Source organism: Apostichopus japonicus, chromosome 7 (assembly GCF_037975245.1).
Source record: "Apostichopus japonicus isolate 1M-3 chromosome 7, ASM3797524v1, whole genome shotgun sequence".
Classification (NCBI taxonomy): domain Eukaryota; kingdom Metazoa; phylum Echinodermata; class Holothuroidea; order Aspidochirotida; family Stichopodidae; genus Apostichopus; species Apostichopus japonicus.
This window is the reverse complement of record NC_092567.1, coordinates 15,506,778-15,528,958: the sequence shown is the minus strand read 5'-3', so window position 1 is coordinate 15,528,958 and position 22,181 is coordinate 15,506,778. Positions and strand designations below refer to the sequence as shown.

The 22,181-nt window shown below is 38.7% G+C and overlaps 1 protein-coding gene across 1 annotated transcript in view; it reads right to left on the bottom strand.

The window, feature by feature from the left end:
• Nucleotides 1-1,990: 1,990 nt before the first annotated feature.
• Nucleotides 1,991-22,181, bottom strand: part of LOC139969457 (serine/threonine-protein kinase 38-like) — a 56,200-nt gene continuing 36,009 nt past the window's right edge. Inside the window, exons 4-11 of the mRNA XM_071974460.1 lie at nt 18,336-18,542; nt 16,466-16,589; nt 15,485-15,639; nt 13,231-13,333; nt 12,011-12,075; nt 11,130-11,371; nt 9,089-9,273; nt 1,991-8,146 (exon numbers count right to left, since the gene is read on the bottom strand). Of these exons, the coding sequence (XP_071830561.1) occupies nt 8,007-8,146; nt 9,089-9,273; nt 11,130-11,371; nt 12,011-12,075; nt 13,231-13,333; nt 15,485-15,639; nt 16,466-16,589; nt 18,336-18,542 (1,221 nt within the window). The 3' untranslated portion in view covers nt 1,991-8,006. The remainder of the gene's footprint in view (nt 8,147-9,088; nt 9,274-11,129; nt 11,372-12,010; nt 12,076-13,230; nt 13,334-15,484; nt 15,640-16,465; nt 16,590-18,335; nt 18,543-22,181) is intronic.

Below are 22,181 nucleotides of genomic sequence, written 5' to 3'. Positions count from 1 at the left end.
CACCTCACAAATAAATATATGCAATGCAAGCAACACGTCGTGTTGGTTTCTTTCTCTAGCCCAAGTATCTCTCTACGCCTCATTACGCAGGAAAGTCCTAACAGATAAACCCAGAACCCCTTTAATTCCATAACTACGCACGTTACACTATGAACAATAGCTGACAAGGGAAAATCCGTTGAAGAAAGGCTTTGGCACCGACAAGTTAATGAACATGACAGTGTAAACGTCTGCTCAAACGCAACAGTGTACTGAGTCTCTGCAGAGACAACCTAAACCAAGTGAGTCTTCAGACTCGTCTTCTCAACACAAACTTTTACATTCTGCATGTTTCCTCTATGGTTCACATGAACGAACACATTAATGTTGTTGAAATCAGCCTAGAATAACCTCCATTGCGTCGAATTGCATTGTAAATTGTCATTTATCTCAAAAATAAGTACAATGTGAACTAAGTTAGAATTAGAGACGAACTTGCCAAGAGTACACACATGCAAATTTTGGTCTAAGACATTTAGGGCATTACGTAACAAGTGGAAGTTTCTTCGGGTACTATTGAAGACTTAGGAGTTAAACTAAAACGGGTTTCTTTGCGGCAACAACCTCACATAAAAAAAATCGCTTTAGTTGGATATCTTCACTTACACTCTCCAAATAATGAAACGTAATTCGTCCAAGTTTCGTGTCGAAAATAGCGAGAGCTACTGCGTATCACAGTAATGGTAGTTTTTTAAATTTACGTTGCAATGTAAGTCCATTGAGTTGCAGAACTAATAGAAGAAAAGTCTACCTACACTAAGTCAATGGAACAGTTACAACCCCAACAATTAGATGGTATGAAAAATGGTGGCGCTAGCTAAAATTCCTATGCAAATTTATAAAGAAAAATGTGAGTTTGGCATTTAACATCATCCGTAGATTCTTTATTAGCGGCTTTTGGGCCTCATTAGGAGACATGAGCAATGTGTACATGCCGGTCGACAGGAATTGTGCGACCCTGCGGCCAAAGCCAAGGATTCTCGCAGGGCACCAATTGCTTCTCGCTTTGACAGACGCTTTTTCACCCCCGCCCCACCCACCTACCCACATGCACCAGCCGACTTATAATCTTGCGAACTCCAGAAAGACATGGTAAAGGACCCTAGTTTACAAAATATACCATACCAGAGCGTAATTGTTGTGAACTCCGACCTACCTTGAACCCTATCACGATTTACACGACCGCTAAAGGGCCAGTCTGTCTTATCCCTTCCCTAGAACCGTTCACCACGTCAGCTGTAACCGCGTGCATGGCTTGAACTGTATTTAGTGGTTATTAGGATGTCAGACATTTCATGATTTTTGCAGGCTCGTAACGGCAAGAAAACAAGTTTTGTGACCATATCCCACCCCACCCCTCCTCTCTACCCCCTCCCACCTTTGATTTGTCAAAATATCACTGAGATTGAATTTGATAACTTTATTGATTCCTAAAATTCACTTTAACGATACGCTCATTACAATAACTGTCTTGCAAAACACTATTTAAAAGTACAATCTAAAGAATTTACATTTACTTTTTCACAGCATGAAAGAGGTGTCTGGGAGGTAATATGTTGCTAAACAAATGAACTCAATAGTCACTTCCACCATAACCTTCATTTGGTGAATAAATATTCGAACAGGGGGCGGTTGGGGAAGAGGAATGATCATAAGAGAGAGGTTTACTCAATAACGTTCTTATTCAAAGTGCAATTGTTAAGTTACATAAAAATCCCCCCCCCCCCCGGAATAAAAACGACTCTGGATAAGAGATTACAAACAAAATGAGATTATATGTTGATTTCTTTGACAATCTACTGTATTTTTCTTCTTCAGATGGTGTATATATATTGCACATATGGCTCTGTTATCTACAGCTGTCTCTAAATCCTGCAAACTATTTCACAATTTTTTTAAACCTTTCTTATTTAGTATTCTTGCACTACTTGTGACCTGCAAACAACCTTTCTTTTTCTTTCTTCTTCCTCCAGCAGAATGAACATGTCTTTTTTTTTATGTTTAGTTTTATACTCCTTTTTTTCTTTTTGGTCAAATACCATGCAAGACATTAAATTGGTATCATCATTTCCTGGTTATAGGACCATCATTATTAAAAAGGCACCATTACATAATAAAAACAGACAAAACAAATATCATTACGGTATGATATTGCCTTACAGCGGCAAAATATGAAGAACAGAAAGAGAAAATAAGAATAATAATAGAGATAATCACAGAAAACTACTAGAGGTAAAGTAGCACAAATATCACACAAGCTTATGATGCCATCCTTGGTAATGCTACCTCCCCCCCCCCCCGCCCCCATTGAATAATCATGAAGTCGCATCAGGGGGACACAACATGTTTACCACCATGAAACAATATTGCAGGTGGAATTATCACTGGTAGAACCAAAGTGGCATTCGGTCAGATTGAATCCTCGGTGACAAGGTCATGATGTGGAATGATGAAGTGGACAGCTCATTCAGAGATCAAATAATAGAAGGTTGCTGTTAACAGCCATTGACCAAAAACCAAAATGATGGCAGAAATGAGCAGCTTCAAAAATCCACATCAGTCATAGCATTTTGTTTTTCTGTAATAATTGCTTCATGGCGACAAACTTGGGTTATGTCTTAAAACCTTTTAAGTGATTGTACTTTGCACCTTGACGCCTGCAGAGTGTCTGCTATGTATGTTTCTTTTTATGGGCTTGTCTGATAAAGATAGAATGATGTGTTTATCTTTGGTATATAAAGTTCTAACTCTTATCACATGATCCGTTTAACAGATTATATTGATAGCAAGGCAAAAAATACGACGACATCTGTAGTATGTAATGAGTGTGTTAAGTTATAGATAACAACATGGATATAAGACCAATAATTTAAACCCATATATGCTGATAAGTAAAAACGAATGTAACATAATAACAACAACTTAGGCCCACAAGTGCAAGCTAACAATACAATTGCCAAGTTTTCTCTGTTTGTACAATTTCTTCCTAATCATACCTCATATATCTTGTGAAGTGTACCTATACAGCTAAGACCATAACTAAACGATTTATCATAACAGACCATAATCTTATACAATAGCCTAAACTTAACGGTGTAATATTTCATACAACTTCATAAAATCATACATCAAGGTTTCTGTGCTCCATATCAATATAACACTTTCCATTGTCTCACAAATGTAACTTTCCCACCTACTAAACCTTAGCCTGGAATATCAGTGATATTATAGAACAAAAATAATCCCGGTTGCAGATCTGTATTGAAGATTCTCTTAACACTTCTCATCTTGAGATGAGTAAAGGATTATTTGAGTTAGGTTTAACTCTCTCCTTCAGTAGCTCAGATAATTTCAAGCCCAGGCCAGCTGTGGTAATGATAGCACAACTATATATATACCACAGCCAGAAGTTTGTGAAATATGTTTGCAGTTTACAGTTACAGTGGGCATCACATTTAATAAGATCACTGCACCCCAGATGCATTCTGATACTTGCTCTGACCCTCCTAAGATACCCATGCAGAAATTTGTTGTTGGTGTATTAATGACGTACTCTGCCCAACAGATATCAGGTTGCCATTTAATGTCACAGCTGAAATGCAAGTTGATACCATTCGACATGTCAAAATTTCAATGATTCAACAGGGAAAGATAAAGAGTTCATCACCCATGCAAAATGCATCACGCTTCGTTCAAATATCACAATATCACAATTTGTGTAGTGAGAGATCAAAGTTCCCACTTACCCTCGGAGCCTCCTGCTAATTCTATATGCTTACTTTGATAGGTAGCTATGGATATCGACTGCAAAACTATCTTGAACACAGCACGCAGATATTACAGCCGTAATTATTACAAAGATATTGTACCAAACATTGAAAGTACTGCAAATCAACTGACCTCATGTTTTTTTTTCAACTAACGGTACTAAAGAGGTTGACAGAGACTTTCCCACATGAACAGAACTGCTCCAAAATCTACTTAGACAAACTCTTAGAGGACGAGACTTTTGTAATGCTTAATATTTTTGAAGTTAATTTGTATTGACAATTTTACATCACAGGGATGGTTTTTGTGATATAGATAGATAAGAAATAACTGCAAACATACATATAATGTTATTTGCATAGCAGAGTCCTCAGTTTGACTCAGTATACCACATTGGATAAATCGATTCCTCCTTTAAAAAGTTAGAATTCTGAGGTGTAATTGCCAAGTCATTTACACACCTTACAGAGTTTAATGCATTTTGAAGATTATAATTATTATAATTAGTAACATAGAAAAATGAACAATACAGTTTAATACACACTTAAGCTAGTATGCAACTGTAAGCATGTTGTGAAGACAGTATTCTACTTGACACAATTTCAGCTACAGCCTAGACTTAATTCCAGGTGGCAGGTAACACCTTCAAGAGGATTTATCAATAATCTAAATGGTTGTGTTCGTGATAATATTACACCTTCAATATCATCACTAAGCAATGCAACCGTTTGAACTTATACCTCAATCACAAGAAAGTAAGCTTACAAGTTTCTGTGCAACAAAGTGATCGTGCAGTAAATTCATGGTAAATTTTTACAACGAACCATTAAAAGGGAGGAGGTTGCCAAAAGAGAGAAAAAAACAGGCATAATTATTGCTCTGAAGAAAATTGCTACATTTACTAAATATTCATTTCGATGAAGAAGAAGATAAGAAGAATGAGAAAGGAAAAATTTGAAAAAAAAGGAGGACATAGATTCCATCTTAAAAAGAGAAATATTTTAAGACTTCAAAAGTTTTGCTTGAAGGAGAAGCTCAATTTCAGGTCAAGAATTCTAAAATTAAAGAGAGAAGAAGGAAGAAGGTAGAACTAACTGATAGCACCGAGTAGCAACTAGAGGGCACTCTTTATTTACATAGCAAAAGAAAAAGAAGGAAAAAGAACAAACAGGAAGTCAAACCATCTAAAGAAGAAGAAGTAATCTTTAATATCCAGGGATGAGCCTGGGGTAAAAAACAAATCACAGAACTTTGCAAAAATTGTGGTATAGGCTCCAGTTTGCGTATGCTACAGTGTGTTAGGATAATAGTTTTTGTCCCCCGCGGTAGAAAAGAAATCACGGATATTCTGCGAATTCGTGGAAAAAGCTCATGCCTGAATATCAACAAGGAATATAGTTCTATATTATTAAGTCAGGATTGTAATTCTTATCAGGCAGTTAAAGATCTCTCTAAGAAATTCTTCAAGCAAGTCCTGCAGCGGTATGAAGAAGCCCGCTTGAAGCACATCGATGCATGTATGCGCATCTGTGAAGTGCCTGAACATTGTTTCAGAGACATCGTTCAAATTGTCTCGAGTACGTAAAAGTACTTTCAAATTGGGAGAGTATGTCTGTTGTTGTTGTAGTGAAAAAGTGCCAATACCGTACGTTAACCACTGGCAAGTGCATTTCCAAGTGTGAAATCACTCATTTTGTTAATAATGGTCTTTTCAAACTCTGCATTTTTCTCAGCCAGTTACTACCTCATATGATTCCATACCCTTTAATTCAACTAAAAGAGATATTTGTTAACTATCACTGGCTACTACCTCCAATGTATACTGGTCACTGCATTTTTCTCTCACATTCAATATCAATTACTGCAATTTGTCAATTTTGTCAATTTCTGACAAACTGCTGCATTAAACAGATACATGCATGATAACAACCTGTGTCTATTCAAGTAAAACTTTCATATGAAAGTGCAAAATCTATCTGAATATTGGCATCTGAAATCTTTCTGGGTATTTTTTTTGTCTTTTTCAAACTGTGGTAACTGTAAAATTGCTTAAAACTGACTATAAAAACTGACAGAAAATAATAATGTCAAACTTTTTACCAGATTTCATAACGATCTTTCTTGTTTTAGAGGGTTATATTAAATTAAAGCTAACTTTTTCCTATGCTAAAACATATACAAGTCATTTCACCAGCCATAATTACACACCGATTTGTTCATTTTCTCTATGTTCAGATATCAAAATGATTAATATATCCTTGACAACCAAAACCGTTTAAGAGTTATCTATCATCTTCAAAAGTACAAAGAATCATCTAAGCATAACTAATAACTAACTTTTTTTACACTCATTCCCTTTTTTGTTCTTCTTTTTTGGGTAGTCATAGTTTTCATATCACCAAACTATTGAATAACTTTTGTCTGGCATAGCTATGTACTGTGTGTTTTTGTGTATGTGTGTGTGTGTACTTCCAAGCAAATATTGCAATATTTAGGCACGGAACTTGTAAAAATTGCGGTATAGGCTCCAGTTTGCGTATGGTACAGTGTGTTAGGATAATAGTTTTTGTCCACCATGGTAGGAAAGAAATCACGGATACTCCGCGAATTCGAGGAAGAAGCTCATGCCTGTTAGGGCAAAATCTTCCCTACAGTTATACAAGGTCATGTTTACACTTTCCCTCAAATCAAGACTGACCTCAAAGTTTTTAAGATGCAAGTTCATCATCATCGCTGTAGGAGAGACCCCACCGATTAAAAATTGAAATTTTAATGCAGAGGATGTCATAAGCCATTATATTAAGCATGTGGCTGCCATCAAGTATCACAACACACACAGAATTCTCGACAGCCATATAACAAAAACAATTTTTTTCTTGAAGCGCCAATTTAAATGCCAAAATATTTAATAACCATTTATATTCTTCTAGTGTTTTGCCTGAGTATATCCTGTAACACAGTTACCTGTTTTGCTCAAAATTTGATAAATCTGAAAAAAGAAAAGGAATTAAGAAAAAAGAAGAAAATCACACAGGTTAAAATGATAATAATACTACTAATCTCTTAATTGCAAATACGCAAAATTTATGAATCCACCGCTCCAGGGCTCTCTCTTCATCTGCTATCACGGATTTCTTTTAAATGGAGTTAGCTGACAATAGAAGACATAATGAGCAAACCAGGTACTGCGAGTGCAATTATTGATAACCAGTCAGGTAGTTTACAGAGTGCACTAGGAGGTACAAGGCTAACAGGGCAGGACTTACAAATCAAGTGCCTACATATACCCTATCTACTTTGCATATGTCATTGTTAACCTAACACCCAAGACTTTTGTAAGTAATGCATTGCACCGGATTATTAAGACTCGTTCAAGTGACACAGTGTAACACTCAATACATACACCGCATGGTGCTGCATGTAAGACAAGGTCAGCATGGTACACCATATGGTGCATGTTAGTAGTGTACAAGATCAAACTCCAGCTTCCTATCAATAATGCACACAATTTCGTGCAGTTTACCAGCCTGATGATCCAGCGCTTTGTACAGTTAACTAGCCAGCTATTCCACCAAAATGTGGTGAGGTTCACTAGTCTGCTAACGGCCACCATGTGGTGCCGTTTACTAGCCTGCACTTCCACCGTGTGTGGTGCTGTTTTCTGGCCTGCTAACCACCATGTGGTGCAGTTTTCTGGCCTGCAATTCCACTAAATCATGCAGTTAACTAGTCTCCTAACCACCATTACTAGCCTGCACTTCCACCGTGTGTGGTGCAGTTGCCTGGCTTGCTATTCCACCATGTGGTGCAGTTGCCAAGCTTGCTATTCCACCATGTGGTGTAGTTTTCTGGCTTGCTATTCCACCATGTGGTGCAGTTTTCTGGCCATAAGATTTTCCGTAAGATTTGAGTTTTAATTAATAATATTACCAGAGCGATGCACCTCACGCAATCTGACCCTTGGTCGTCGACTACAAACATCTATATTTTCCACTTTTAGCTACAAATATCACCTTTTTTTCCCCTTCAAAATTTGATCACAAGGTTTGCTCATTATGTGGTCTACTAGTATTAATCCAGGATTGCCTTATCAGACTTATTGCTAACATCTTTGTCAGTTAACTCCATTATTACACCACTTGCCCATCTCCATCCTCTTCATCTCTTTTGAACATACTGGTGAGTGGATTCATTTGATTTCATCTGCTGGACTCTGCCCTTTGACCTTGACTGATACAGCCACCTCTCTGGGTCAATCCCTCGAATCTCTTGAAGGTGTAATTGACGAAGACCCAGTCCTTGTAGTTTTCTCCATCAACGTCCGATTGAAGAGGTGCGACTAAAAGCAAAAGAAATTGTTTTTTATTAGAATAATGTCTTTGTTCCTTGCAAAATCGAGTGTAGAGCTCAAATAAACTATGCAGATTAATGAATCGTAAAGAATAAAAAGAAAACTTTGTTTTTATACAAGAATACAAGTCTTTGTTTCTGCAAATCGAGTGTAGAGTTCAGATAGATCTGGGCTGCTCCATCAATAAATGCTTTTAAGGCACTCCTTAAAACTTGACTTTTTTCGAAAGTATTATTCATTTTTAACCTCCACTCTTACTGTTTTTGTTGCCGTCTTACCAACTTTTTTATTGTTGTATATTAAATTTTATTTTCTACTTATATTTTGATAGTCTTATTGTTACTAATTTTCGGCTGTAACAGCATGGTATTTTAGTTTTATTGTATGCTGTCATATTTTATTGCTTTCATCTTTAATTTCTGAATTTTATTGCTTTAATAATTATTGTTAGGATATTTGTTTATTTTTGTAATTTTTATGATGCAATATTTTTAGGCTGTAATATTTTAAGCTGTAATAATTTTAAGTTGTAATATTTTATGCGATTTTGTGAAGGGCTTTGAGATCATTCTTTGATGTAGAGCGCTATATAACAATAAATTAGGTAGGTTGCTCACCCAGCTCTAATATTTTCATTTTATTTTTAACTACAAAACGAGCACGCTGTTAAAGACTTTACTTTTTCACATCTCTATTTTGCATATGTGGCTATATCTAATCAAAACAATGTAATACCCATTCCCTCTATGAATATTCATGACAATGAAAAGTGTTGTTCCGAGAGACTTTTCTCTTCCTGATATCAATTTTCATCTCTTATCACATTTGTCTTCAAATTGATTTCATGTTTTAGAATAACATAAATTGCTCTTAATAATATAAAATATTCCTTTCCTCGTGAATATTCACGACCTTTGATTCTATACTTACTTGGTTTAATTTCAATGTCAGGGAACTCATCAAAGTGAGAGGTGTCGTCGAAACTCCTCACGTTGATCGGGATTGCAGCTGGCCGTTCTCTGATATGCTCCCAGTCGCAACCGTCGAAGAATGGGTGCCTCGTAATTTCGTCCACCCCATTGTGACCGATCCTTCTTTCGGGTTCACAGCAGAACCTGAAATCAAGAAAGACATGGCTTTGAACACTTGCACTCGTATAACAGATACAAACATTGATTATAACTAATCTGCTTACAACTGCTAAACAGTTTTTGATAGTGTTTTCCTAGATAGCCACAATAGCCAAATTAATGAAACAGTTTCTACAACAAAAGAAACCGAAGAGTGAAAGTTTCACAGACAAACGTTTACTTATCCATATAACCATCCATATTTAAGTAAATTTGCTCTCAGTGTCCAACATAAATGGCTCTTTGAGGGGGGGAAATGATTTGAAGAACTTGATCTTCCTTTCTAACAATGTTGGTTGCAAGAGTGAACTGCATCTTGCAAAGGGGAGTGATATCAAACAAATTTTCAGGGCACGAAACACATGCAAGAAATCATCATTATGTGAGATCATGCAAAGCAGATGTGAAGGTGGGACCTAACCCTAATGAACACTTCTTCGGGAAAAACAATTCCACCTGTTTTCCGACAAGAAGCTCAATTTTTATCAAGCATGTTACAGAAGTGGTTTATCCTGACCTCGAGCAATGTTTGCCATTTACGAACACATGACGTTGGGATGACTAAAGAATCAACTTTTGGCTGTCCAACAAATGCAGCTCGCAGTGATATTGGGTTTCATTCAACTTCATTCAACATCAGGTTAAAAATAAAATCAATATACCAGCATCAAGCAAGATTACTTTTTTTGCAACTCAGACCTTTTGGCAGAAAATTTTGCAAGAATAGTGGCAAAATTATGTTTCTATGTTGTTACGTTTTGGACAGCAGCCAAAACTTGGAAGCACGTTTTAAGTAATATTCCTAATCGCTATCATAAAAGTGACCTTGGAAGTGGTATGGAAAGTTATCCCTTCCTGTGAAAATGACACAGTAAAACTGCCATGTCATATGGACATAGGAGTGTTAGCTCAGTGGTTAACGTCGGTGCCTTTCAATCATAAGGTCCTGAGTTCGAGTCACTCCAAGATTAATGTATGTCGTCCAGTTACAGAGTTGTTGACAATTGACAATTCATAATCATGGACTTTATATATATGAATATAAGAGACTGACTTCGGTCAACTTGCTGCTTTGATAAGCCAATGAGGCTTCTTTGCGAGTTCCTGTTAGCAGGAGGATCTAAAATACATACCTACATATGTACATATTCTTCACAATGTCCCTGAAGCTTCCTGAATATGCTTTCAAGTTGATCTACCATTCACCTCTACAGTACAAGAAACAACAAGTATCTTCACCTAATCACCACCGTCTTACATCCACTGAGCGATTTTATTTGGCTCTCTGGCCCAAATATTTGGAATAATTAAGACTGTAGCCAGAGAGCCTCTCTATCTCTTGCTTTAGCAGAAGGTATTAATCACCTATGCCACCTCATGTAGTCATAAGTTATCTCCCTCCAGTATTTTGTTATAAATTCTGTTGCTCGTTCTTTGACTCATTTTTCTTTCATTAATGTTCCTTCTGTGCGTTTCTCTTTATCTGTTGAACCTCTACTTCACTTTGGAGATTTCTTTCGATCAGCCTTTTGTTAACGTTTCTTAGAAATCTCAATGTTTTGTATCTAAAAATTGCCACCTAAAAACATCATGTATCGTGAAATTATTTAAGGTTCTAAGGTGTTAGCTTCTGCTTTGCATATAGTTGTACATACTGCAAAAAGATTGACACATAGTGTTGAAACTGATATCAACACTAAACCGAAATGCACAACTACATATACAAACTAAACCAATATGCACAACTACCCCACCAACTTTCTTTTTACATGGCAAATACGGAATACAAGCTGGATACACTCTTGGCACACACACACATGATCATCCCTGGTCTACTCTACCTTCTTATTAAGTCTTCTGCTTCTCTCGATATCGGTACCTCCGATGGGAACTGGAGGGTTTTCTTCCAATGGATCACCTTCCTGTAGGTCTCTTGGGGCGTCTCGGAGCAAAATGGAGGATAGCCAATCAGCATCTCGTACATGATCACCCCTAGCGACCACCAGTCACAGTTGTTACGGTAACCCGTCTGGAGGAAGACCTCTGGAGCGATGTAATCTGGAGTGCCGACGGTTGAATAGGCCTAAAGGGGGGGGTGAAATATTTTTGAAATTTAAAAATTGAAAGCTTCTTGCTGGTTTGAGAGCAGTTACAAACAGTTGTAAGATTTTTCACTCCAAATACTTACAGACTCCCATCAACTTAAATACATATGTTTATTTTTCTGACACTAAGCATCCTATCACATTGATGAGAACACATGCCTGCCTTTTTCCTGTTCAGTTAACTATCCAGTATCTACACAACTGTTTTCACTGTCAGGCTTTCATGACAAGCAATCTGTTTTTGACAACTATGTTCATTCTTGCATGTAGATGTTTGGTGTCTTCAGATTCACTGAATGTTAATATAGATTACTGTTGAGTAAGAGACCTTCCCAACTGATTCAACACCCCAATTCTATCAAACCATGGTTGGCCCCTCCTAACAAGCCCTCCCTAACAGGGACCACAAATCATCACACACCTGAAAACAAGGCATGCTCTTAGCATGAAATAGACTGAATAAAAAGTATGGTAAAATGAACCGAAAACTTTTTAACCCGTATGTAACAAGAAAAATCCCAACGGTGGAACTTGCGTTAATTACGTATGTTCAAAAAGAGAACCAAGGTGCCAAGTCAAAGCCATTTAAAATCAAAGCTGTTTCCATGGCGACTTACCAATGCTCTCCTGTTTCTCTTCCAACTTTCATGTCTTCGTTTCGAGTCCACTGGATTACTGGAAGCTGAGAGAGAAATGGGACCTTGTTACAAACGTGGCAAAAACTTTCAATTCCCAAAAGCCTTCAATGGTAGCAGGAAATGTGATCGAAAATGGAAACACCACCTACGGCAGGGGTTCCCTAACTGGGGTGCATGAATCCCCAGGGGGTGCATGAGTCCATCCCAGGGGGTTCGTGAGACGTTTCTGAAAGTCAAAACTTTAGTACTTTTTGTTGAGCTAACATCTAATATGTCCTATAATTTAGTAATGTACAAAAGTCGTACCTATTGACAAACTCTTTTCGCTTTCCATACATACTGTATGTTGCCATAGTAGTACCGTATCATGCATGTGATACTTGATCTTTTACGAAGCACTGTAATGCGAATTATTGTTTAATAATGACTCAGATCGTGCCTCGAAAGTTGGGGGTTCGTGAACAACTCTGAAATCCACAGGGGGTAAGTGGGAGGATAAAGTTAGGGAAACCTGACCTATGGCATTTGCTCTTCGCTTGCCATTCTTACCTGGCTTATATTTTTGGTACAGACAGTCATTGATAAGTTTCTGTAAAATTTAATATATTTGTGTCACTCAGGATTTTATAGCAAATTCAATATTAGACATGGCAATTTCCTACAGTTTGAATAAGTCTAACTTACTGAACATCGACAAGTGTCCTTTGCATTAATCTCTCAAGAAAAACCATTTTTGGGGAGAATTGTGGGTATAATGCCAACTTTCAAATTCTTGTAGAAATGAAGAAGATAGTCAAAAAAAATGTGAAGCTAGTATCCATTTTCTTTAATTCTTAACTCCCAAATGTCTGTCTCAATGGAGTCTTTCTCCTTTATTTACAGGAATCACTTTGCAGAAGATATCTCTGTGGTTCTAAGAGTTCTGTACGGCTTAGGAAGGGTTCTTACTAGCTACTTGCAGAAGTCGTTTCCATGGGAACCCTCCGTACTTATCGTAATTCTGTGCTATGTGAAGGAGTCCATTATTAGCTAATTACAAGAATGATTTGGATACGCTCTCTCTCTCTGGGTCATTACAGTTCTATTAAAAGCTAAAATATGGGTTCCTTCCTAGTTACGTCACAAATCACCCCACATGGGATCTTTATATCCTGATAATAACTGTTTGCACGAGGAGGTCTTTTTTTCTTGTAACTTACAGAAATCACTAGGATGAGCTCGAGACAAGTCTCTGTAGAATTCTGTGCGATGTGATTTCTTCAGTCCGGTACACAGACCGAAATCTGACAACTTGATGTGACCCTGGAAAGACAAAAACAAAGGGGGGGCATTAATTAACGAGGTAATAGGACAACATCTTCGTTCCTTCATGATTTTTAAACTTCACATGATTTTAAACATGTTTAAACATGATCGCATGAGTTTCAAATAAAATTTGCTTTGCTGTTTCAATGGTTTAATACTGCATATATAAGGGTTGTCTCCATAATTCAGCAAATTGCCAAAGGTAAATCAAAGCATCGACAGGAAATTTATCAACTAATTTTGATAAAGAGCACTAAAATTACTGGCTGAAAATGGCAGAATGACTATTAAATGTCAACCAAAAAAATAGTTTGGCGTTCATCCATGATCTTCTTCTGATCATTTTTCCGAACGTTAAGAAGATCGGGTTTAGTGAACATCTACACATGGAGGTGCAATTGACTAAAAACTTTTCTGTATTCCGAAGACCAGATTCCTCTTGTGTCACAATTTGATTGATATCAGGACAATTTTCTGCAATGCAGCATTGGAACTACAAGTTTCTCATTGATCAGGGATGAGCCTGGGGTAAAAAGAATATCAGGGAACTTCGCAGAAATTGCGGTATAGGCTCCAGTTTGCGTATGCTACAGTGTGTTAGGATAATAGTTTTTTCCAAGGTAGAAAAGAAATCACGGATTTTCCGCGAATTCGCGGAAAAAGCTCATGCCATCTTGATGGACAGAAACTCCAAATGCGCTTAATGAAGAATAAACCATCACAGATATGATACACACCATTCCTAATCTCAATTGTGTCCTTGTCTTCAATTACTTAATCACCTGGGTCTTATGATTAGACTGCCCACAATGAAAAAAAAAAAATTTTCTTTTCTGGTTTTATTAAGAAGCTTTCATGAACTTTAGGCACACATGCATTCCTTGAAATTTTATCAATAAATTTATAAATAGAAAATGATGAACTTCCTTCTCTTGTTCAGGAAATAGAATTCAGCAACTGTTCACTTAATGACATGTAAGATTATTCTTTCAATTTACCTGACACATTTTTGATTTCTGTTCTGCTTTTCTTTCCCACAAGAATTAATTGTATCTGTCTTCTACAGATAACAGTTGGAGAAGAATGCTTTTGATATTCCCATGTGTGCACCAAATTCCTTTTTTAAACAAATAATTTTTTTTCAAATGATTTTTTTTTATGACTCACAATAATAAGCATTGCAACCTTTACAAATTTACCTTTGTTAACAAAGAATATTTATTTTTAGCATAGTTTTCGTTGAAACCAAATAAATTTGCGGCTATGTAATATGAGGATTACTTTGAGAATATTTCTAATTCATGGTTTCCTGTTTCCTGTTTCACAGGATGTATCCTTGAAAGAGTTAACCCCAATTTTTCCGTATTCTGTTTATTCTGAATTACCCTGTATAAACACTGACCGACGAGGAAGTAAACAAGTTTATTCCAGATGCTTCCGATCATGGAAATCATACTAATCCACATTAAAATAATATTTTCATGTTATTCATATTGGATACCAGGTTAAACCTTGTCTTAAACAGTACGAGTATTATCTGCCACATTTTGTCGTCCTCTGAAGCGATATTTTGAAATTTGGTAAACTGTCAATCCCAGCTGCTTACTTCATTTCTACAGCATTTCACCACTCAATACCATTGAACTTAAATGGTTAGTCTTTATTACACATAGCAATTCACAGGGATGTCTAAATTTTCAAAATCAATTGCACACCATTTACACTTTGTTTCGTTTACCTCTGCTAGTTAATCTCAGGGGGTTTTTTGTTTTTTTTTTGTTTTGTTTTTTGGCAACGTAAAAATTTATTTTTTTAATTATATACAGTACCATCAAAGGCTAGACGACAATTAGACTATGCTCAGCTACATCAGCTGTAAAAATGTTGTACGCCTAGGCTGAAAAACAACTGACATGATTAGACCAGATCAATACTTTTGACAAAACAAAAATCATTTCTCTCATTTTTGTTTTTAAAAACATCTGTTTTGACAAAACTACCACCTTTACTAAAAATAGATATATATTTTTTTTCCAATATTTGTTGTAACGTTCAGCTGAGATAATGTAGCAAACACCGACAAGGGTACATGATTTTTAAACATTATGAATATATATGAGCATGTTATGAATATTAATGAGCATATACCTTGACATCCAGCAGTAGGTTATCTGGTTTGATGTCTCTGTGAATGAAACCGAGTTTGTGAATTGAGTTGATAGCTAGGATGGTCTCAGCGATGTAGAACTGTGTGGCCTCTTCTGTCAATGTGTCCATCTTCATCAGCAACGTCATCATATCTCCTACAACAGAAGATGAAAACAGACAATTGAATACGATGCTGCGTAAGTTTCTTCCCATCAATAAACGGGAATTTCCAGTTTATGAATACGATATTTTCGTCCATTTTATTTTTTTTTATTAATAATGCACACAGACTGTCTTTGCATATCTTGAAACAACGACCTGCGACGCCTACTAAAGAATTATCCGTAATACTTACATCTTTGAATCAAGCCTTTTAACAAAGTTATTTTCTGACCGATTCCACATGCCTATCGAATACTTTGCTGCATGAATCTCCCAAACCTTGTGTACGAGACTGTTTCATGATATCTCACTATTTTCCCAAAATTATTCAAAACCATGACAGGGTTTCAAGTAGCATCAAATGTTTACACAATCTATTTTTTTTAGTTGATTCAAGGCCTGATTTGTATCACTTCACATTTCCCTTTCCTCTCACCCACAACCCCCCCCCCCACCTCCCCTTCCCATCATCCCTCACACTGATTTGGTCTCCCTACTTCTGAACTTCTCCTACCTGCCTTGTCTACCCATCCTTCAGCCCTGCACCTTTGTGACCCAAACTTTTGAAATGATCACATTTTCTACTCCTTTTCAAAGAATTTCAAACTCTTTTCACTATCTTCTCAAGTTCAAAATTTTGGAATGATATAACCTCTTCTCTTGTTCTCTTTGCAAACTGTCAAGTCTCGAAAAGCAACTCTTTTGCAAAACAAAAGGAACCAGACAATGTCTTCTTTGTTTCATAAAACAAATTTAAGAAAAAACTGTGCCTTGTATCAAAAAAGGAGCAAAAATAATCTGTTTTTTTTTTTTTAATACCTCCAGGTAGAAATTCCATGATGAGATACAAATTATGTGGATCCTGAAATGAATAGTACATCCTGACGACCCAGGGATTGTCAGCTTCCACTAGAACGTCACGTTCCGCCCTGACGTGAGCCACCTGCGAGATATGGAAGAAATCACAGAGACGATCAAATTAGGATCTAAAAATAAGGAGACTCAATCAAACCTTCAGATATTTTCACCTGCAGTTATGTTCAGGCAATATGGGTCATCATTTTTTTTTTTTTAGCCTTTGAAGAAGGTCCTGCTAGGATCGAAACGTCAGGCCAACTTACTTTTACACATTCGCCTACACAGACTCTCTAGTGGATTTAGCAGTTTGCTAACAGTTTTATTTTATTTTGGTTTTCATTTAAACAGATAAATAATTTCCTACCAAAACAAGCTACAAAACTTACAACCACAAAAGTGTTTTTAAAAATTTCATCCAATTTCAATTGTTTCAAGTGTAACTCAAAAACTTGCACAAACAGGCAAAATTGTTTCTCTTACTGTATGTTACTTTTTCAATTCCAGAAAGACAGGAGGTACGACATTGAGAGCCAAACTAATTTAAAACATGGTCTAAAAGAAGAAAAATATGACTGTCCACGAAACACAGCAAAGCTTTAAACTTGAGCCTTGAGTGGGAGACTGCCTAGGCAATCCTTAACTACAAGACTGAGACATAAGAGTATTTACTATAAGTAGTGTGCACTTGGGTAAATATTACATTTTGAGGAATGTTCGACATAAACAGAAATCAGTTGACAGAAAGCCCTCCTCCGCATTTTCATACTTCTTGAAAATACCTGGAGGATGAAACTCTAGAAGACCTCAAGTTGTTGTCCCATCATCCATGATCAGGTTTTGTGACGTCATTTCTAACATGTTATGTACGGTAGCAAGACACTACTTCCTATCATCATGAGAGCTTTACATTGATTGCCTTAGACATACTAGAATGTAACACACTTGAGCTTAGAATTACAACTGAGGTGGATCTTTTAAGTAACTCTTCCCTTTCTTTTTTTCTTTAGTAAAATGTTAAAATGGTATCTGCTTGTGTGTTTTAAAGAGATAAGTTTAAGATCAATGTTTTCTGATACATGTAGCTATCGTCGAAATCTAAACTATCTGTATAGTTTTAAATTGGTAGAATTTTTGCAATGGATGGTAAATGTGAAGTCACTTTGACCAAGTCTTGAAATATTTACACCCATCTTGCTCTTCCTTACGAAAGACTAACTAACAGGTGTCACTTCAAGTTCAAAATGATTACTGTATATGTTTCACTTTTTCTTTGAACATACTATCAATAAGTTCAATGCTTTACAGTACAATCTCTGCTGTCCCTGGTTTGATCTCAGTTGAATAAACTAACTGATTTTCTTTCGAATATCTTATCCTACCCATGATTGACGAGTGTACAGTACTCACATCTGACGGCTACAAATCTCAACAAGAATCACAGCCTGAAAGGACCGACAGATGTCCAACATCCGGTTCTACTTTATACTATTTTGGTAGCATCGTGTACAGGTCTACAGTATATATGTAACCATACTCATGATATAAGGATCAAACTTAATGTATCTGCTTTGAAAGATACAGTAGATTAGATTGTTTGCAACAGATTCTGCTCATAACAGCTCTCAATCATGCTAGGGAATAATTGATTGAAACTGAACGTTTTGATTTTTGGTTTAATCTGCAAATAGTCTTTTTTCTAGTGATCTGGGTATTTCTAATCTCAGTTCGCTGTACGTTATAACAGATCAATGTATTTCCTGCCTGATTGGTTAATATGACTTCCTCACTTTAACACCCATTTTTGAATTTTTTGTTTTTATTCTTTTGTTACCTGTTCCTTTTCGTGCATGTCGGCCTTCCGTAAAATTTTCATGGCATAGATGTGGCCTGTGTCTTTCTTTTGCACGAGACGGACTTCTCCGAAAGCACCTTGTCCTATGACCTTGATGGACTCAAAGTCCCCGACTCCTAACCTTGACCTCTTCAAACGAAGGAACTCCGTCTCCCTCTGTGCATGTTGGTTTCGTCTCTCCTGTTTCTGTGGACAGAAGAGTAAATAACTGAGATAAATAATATCATTGCATAAAAAAAAATATTTGGAATTCTCATCCAGAGGTACATTCCTCTGTTGACAGAGGGATTACTCTTACGAATGTTCGGATCAAAAAATGGGGAACTGCAAAAATGAAATATAAGACAAACAAGTTTCTTTTCTTTGACGTTTGCGTGGAATGATAAGAGTGGAGATTTGTCAGGCGCACAAAACATCTGTGATTGATAAATGAATTCTCAAGAAAAACATTCTGAATGTCAAAGCACACGGGGGAGACTTGGAACAAATCCCATGAACCACTGAGATTGGCTGTCTGGTAATATCACTAAGTCAAAAAATGTTCAAAGGCAATTTATCATTACCAGAGGCATTTTGTTTTGGGGGGGGGTGGTGGGAGGGGGAAGAATTGATATGATGCATTTCTTTCTGAGGAGCAGAGAGTTCTACAATGATTGCTTTGTCAAATGTTAATGAACTAAGAATGCAGGTAATTACAACACGTGGGAAGTATACTACTCTGATGGTTACATCTCTATGTTCCGACGTCTCTATGTTCCGACGTCTCTATGTTCCGACAATTTTTTTGGACTCTAATTTTTTTTACCCAAATTTTTTCACTCTGATATCAGGTATTACAGTACTACTGTACTCCATAAGGATAAGGGTAAGGTAAGGGTAAGGGTAAGGGTACATTAGGGTAAATTCCAAAACTTACTGGTTTGGATATTTACGAGTGACGAGCTTACCTGTCTCCTCACAACCTTAGCACCTCATTCTACCGTGCCTATAAAGTCCTGGTAAAATAATAACACTGTGCGCCCTCTATGACCGAACCCCCCCCTCGGTCACTCCTCACTACTCATGAGACCACTCCTTAAAAGTGGCCTCACGGTCACCGAAATAGGGGTGGCCAGAATCCTCTGGCCACCCCCAAGGGCTCCCGTCGACTTAACTTCTCAAAGGTGAGCCCTTAACAAAAGGCACTGATGCCTTCCTAGCAGGGAGAGTGTAATCCTCCCCGCCGCAGCGGGTAAGGGGGGGGACACTCTCCTGAGCCCTGCAGGCAAAACTACCCCTTTTTCCTAACAAGGAGCCTCATCCTGTAAAGGCCCAACACTTGCTAACCCTAAGACAACTTAGGTGAGTACGCATATGAAAAACACAGGGTGCAAAGTTACCCTCACCGATAGACCTGGCCGGTGACTCTTAGTAGTTGTTGGCTCTGTCTATCTGGTGTTGTGCTTGGAGTCGTGAGCCTAGTCGAACGACTGCTCCCCCGTCCGGCTGTGTCCCACCCCCTCGGGGGAGGGAGGCGGGAATGGAGACAGGTAAGCTCGTCACTCGTAAATATCCAAACCAGTAAGTTTTGGAATATTTACTTCGCTCCTCGCTTACCTGTCTCCTCACAACCTTAGCACCGAGTGGCACTGCCCGATGGTGGGAGGCCCGAGGGGTGGGACCAAGTACCAACCGGACCTCGCACCGCCGAGCTACCAAAAGCTGCCTCGGCGTGTAGAGTGTCAGGTAAGTAACAGGCGACGAACGTAGTTGGTGTTTTCCACGCTGCCACCTTGAGGATGTCCTGTATCGGGATACCGGTAGAGAGAGTTGTGGAAGCCGAGGCCCCACTGATGTTGTGATCTCTTGGCCGGGTATCCCCCCATCGTGAACGGGTGGATCATCTCTACTAGCCATCGGGATAGGGTATCCTTGGCGGCTGCTGTTTAAGGTGGTCGTGGCAGGATGAAAAGGGAGGTTGTTTGTCTCAACTTCTCTGTCCTGTTTAAGTACCACTTCAGTGCCCTGACTGGGCACCATCGCTTGTCCTCAGCCACTGATGAAAGGGTTTTGATTTCCGGAAAGAAAATGTCCCCGGGCAAGAAAGTCAAGGCCCGGTTCTTGGCAATAAGGGACGGGTCTGGAACCGTCCTCGCCCCATGGCCCTCGAATCTGATGTGGTTCTGTTTGGTTGTTAGGGCTTGGAGGTAACTCCTTCACGCTGACGCTACCGCAATGACAAAGGGTGTTTTCTTTGTAAGAGCAGCCAGGGAAGCGTTCCCCGTTGATTCGTACAGCGGCCCTGCCAGGGCATGCAGCACTGCTGAGAGCCCCGCAGAGGGGGCTAACTGTCTGACTCGTGGACGGCGATTAGCCATGCCTTTGGTGAGCTGGTCAATGTCTGGGCTAATGCCCAGCGTGGAGCCGTCTGGAAAACCAGACGTCCCCGTCTGGGGCCTGCGTGTGGGACCTGCGGCCTGGGACCCGGGGTCTGGAGGGAGCCACTAGGATGAATTTACCCTTGGAGCTGCGAATCTTCCTCAGTATCTGGCTGATCATGCCAAAGGGGGGGAAGAATTTAAACCTCTGGTCCGTCTCAAGGCAGGGACCTGGCGCTATGTGGAAGGCTGCAGGTGGGACCGCCTGTTACAAAAGATGGGCAGCCCATTGTTGCCCTTTGTCGTAAGCAGGTCTATCAGAGGTATGCCGAACATGTGGAAAAACCTACCGCATATTCCTTGCGAAGGGTTCACTCGTCGGGGTCGAGTTGTCCCCTGGGCAGAGCATCGGCCCTCACACTCTCCTTTCTGGCTATATGGGAGACCCATAGGGCCGTGCCAGATTCTGCAGCTGTGGTGAGGGTCTCCCATGCCAGACGGCACAGTCCCTCTGCCCTGGTGCCACCCTGTCTATTGATGTAGCTACTGTACAGTATGCCACCACCATCGTGTTGTCTGAGAGGATGGTGATCAAAGTGCCCTGTACTTGGGCTTGGGAGGACTCCAGAGAGCCCCAACCCCACAGTCCTGAGAGCGAGGCGGAAGTACATGAAACCTGGTTATCTTTGCAAATAGGGTGTTGGGGCCGATCCTTTGCCCTGCTGACGCCACTGTGGTGCAGGAAAGTGGTTTCTCTGTATATGCTGCTAAAGAAGTCAAGGACAGTGGCCTGTATGATGACCTTGTTAGCACCTGCAATACAGCAGCACTCGCAGTACTGCTTGCAGTACCACAGTACCGCTGATGACCCCTTTAGTTATCAACCAGTTGCAATCAGAAAACCTCTGAAGAAAAGTACTGCCTTGATGATGTAGACCTAAGCTGTACCCTGTAGGGAGGTTTCATGGAGGTTCTTTCCATGAAAAATAATATTAATAATAATATTGAGGGTTGAACTGCGCCGGCCTATCTATCGATAACGAAGCCAGAGGCGCTAGCAATATTACCCTTCTCAAAAATAACCTGTTAAACAGAGAGAAATCCCTCCTGGATGGAAAGACGCAATGGAGATAAAGTGCCTTGCCCAAGGAAACAACAGAATGATCTGGCCAGGACTAAAACCTGCAAGCCTTAGATCACCAGTACACTGCCTACACCGCTTGACCACAGTTCTCTCCAAAAATTGAGTACTGAATGGATAGTTTGCTTCATGAGAGTCTTAATCAATGCTACAGCTGCTATGTGGCTTTTACAACTACAGTATATGTATGTATTTGTGTATGTAATTTAGATCATCCTGCAAGTAGGAACTTGTGAAGAAGCCTCATTGGCTTATCAAAGCCGCAAGCTGACCAAAGTCAGTCTCGTACATTCATATTTAATGTCCATGACTATGAATTGTCAACAG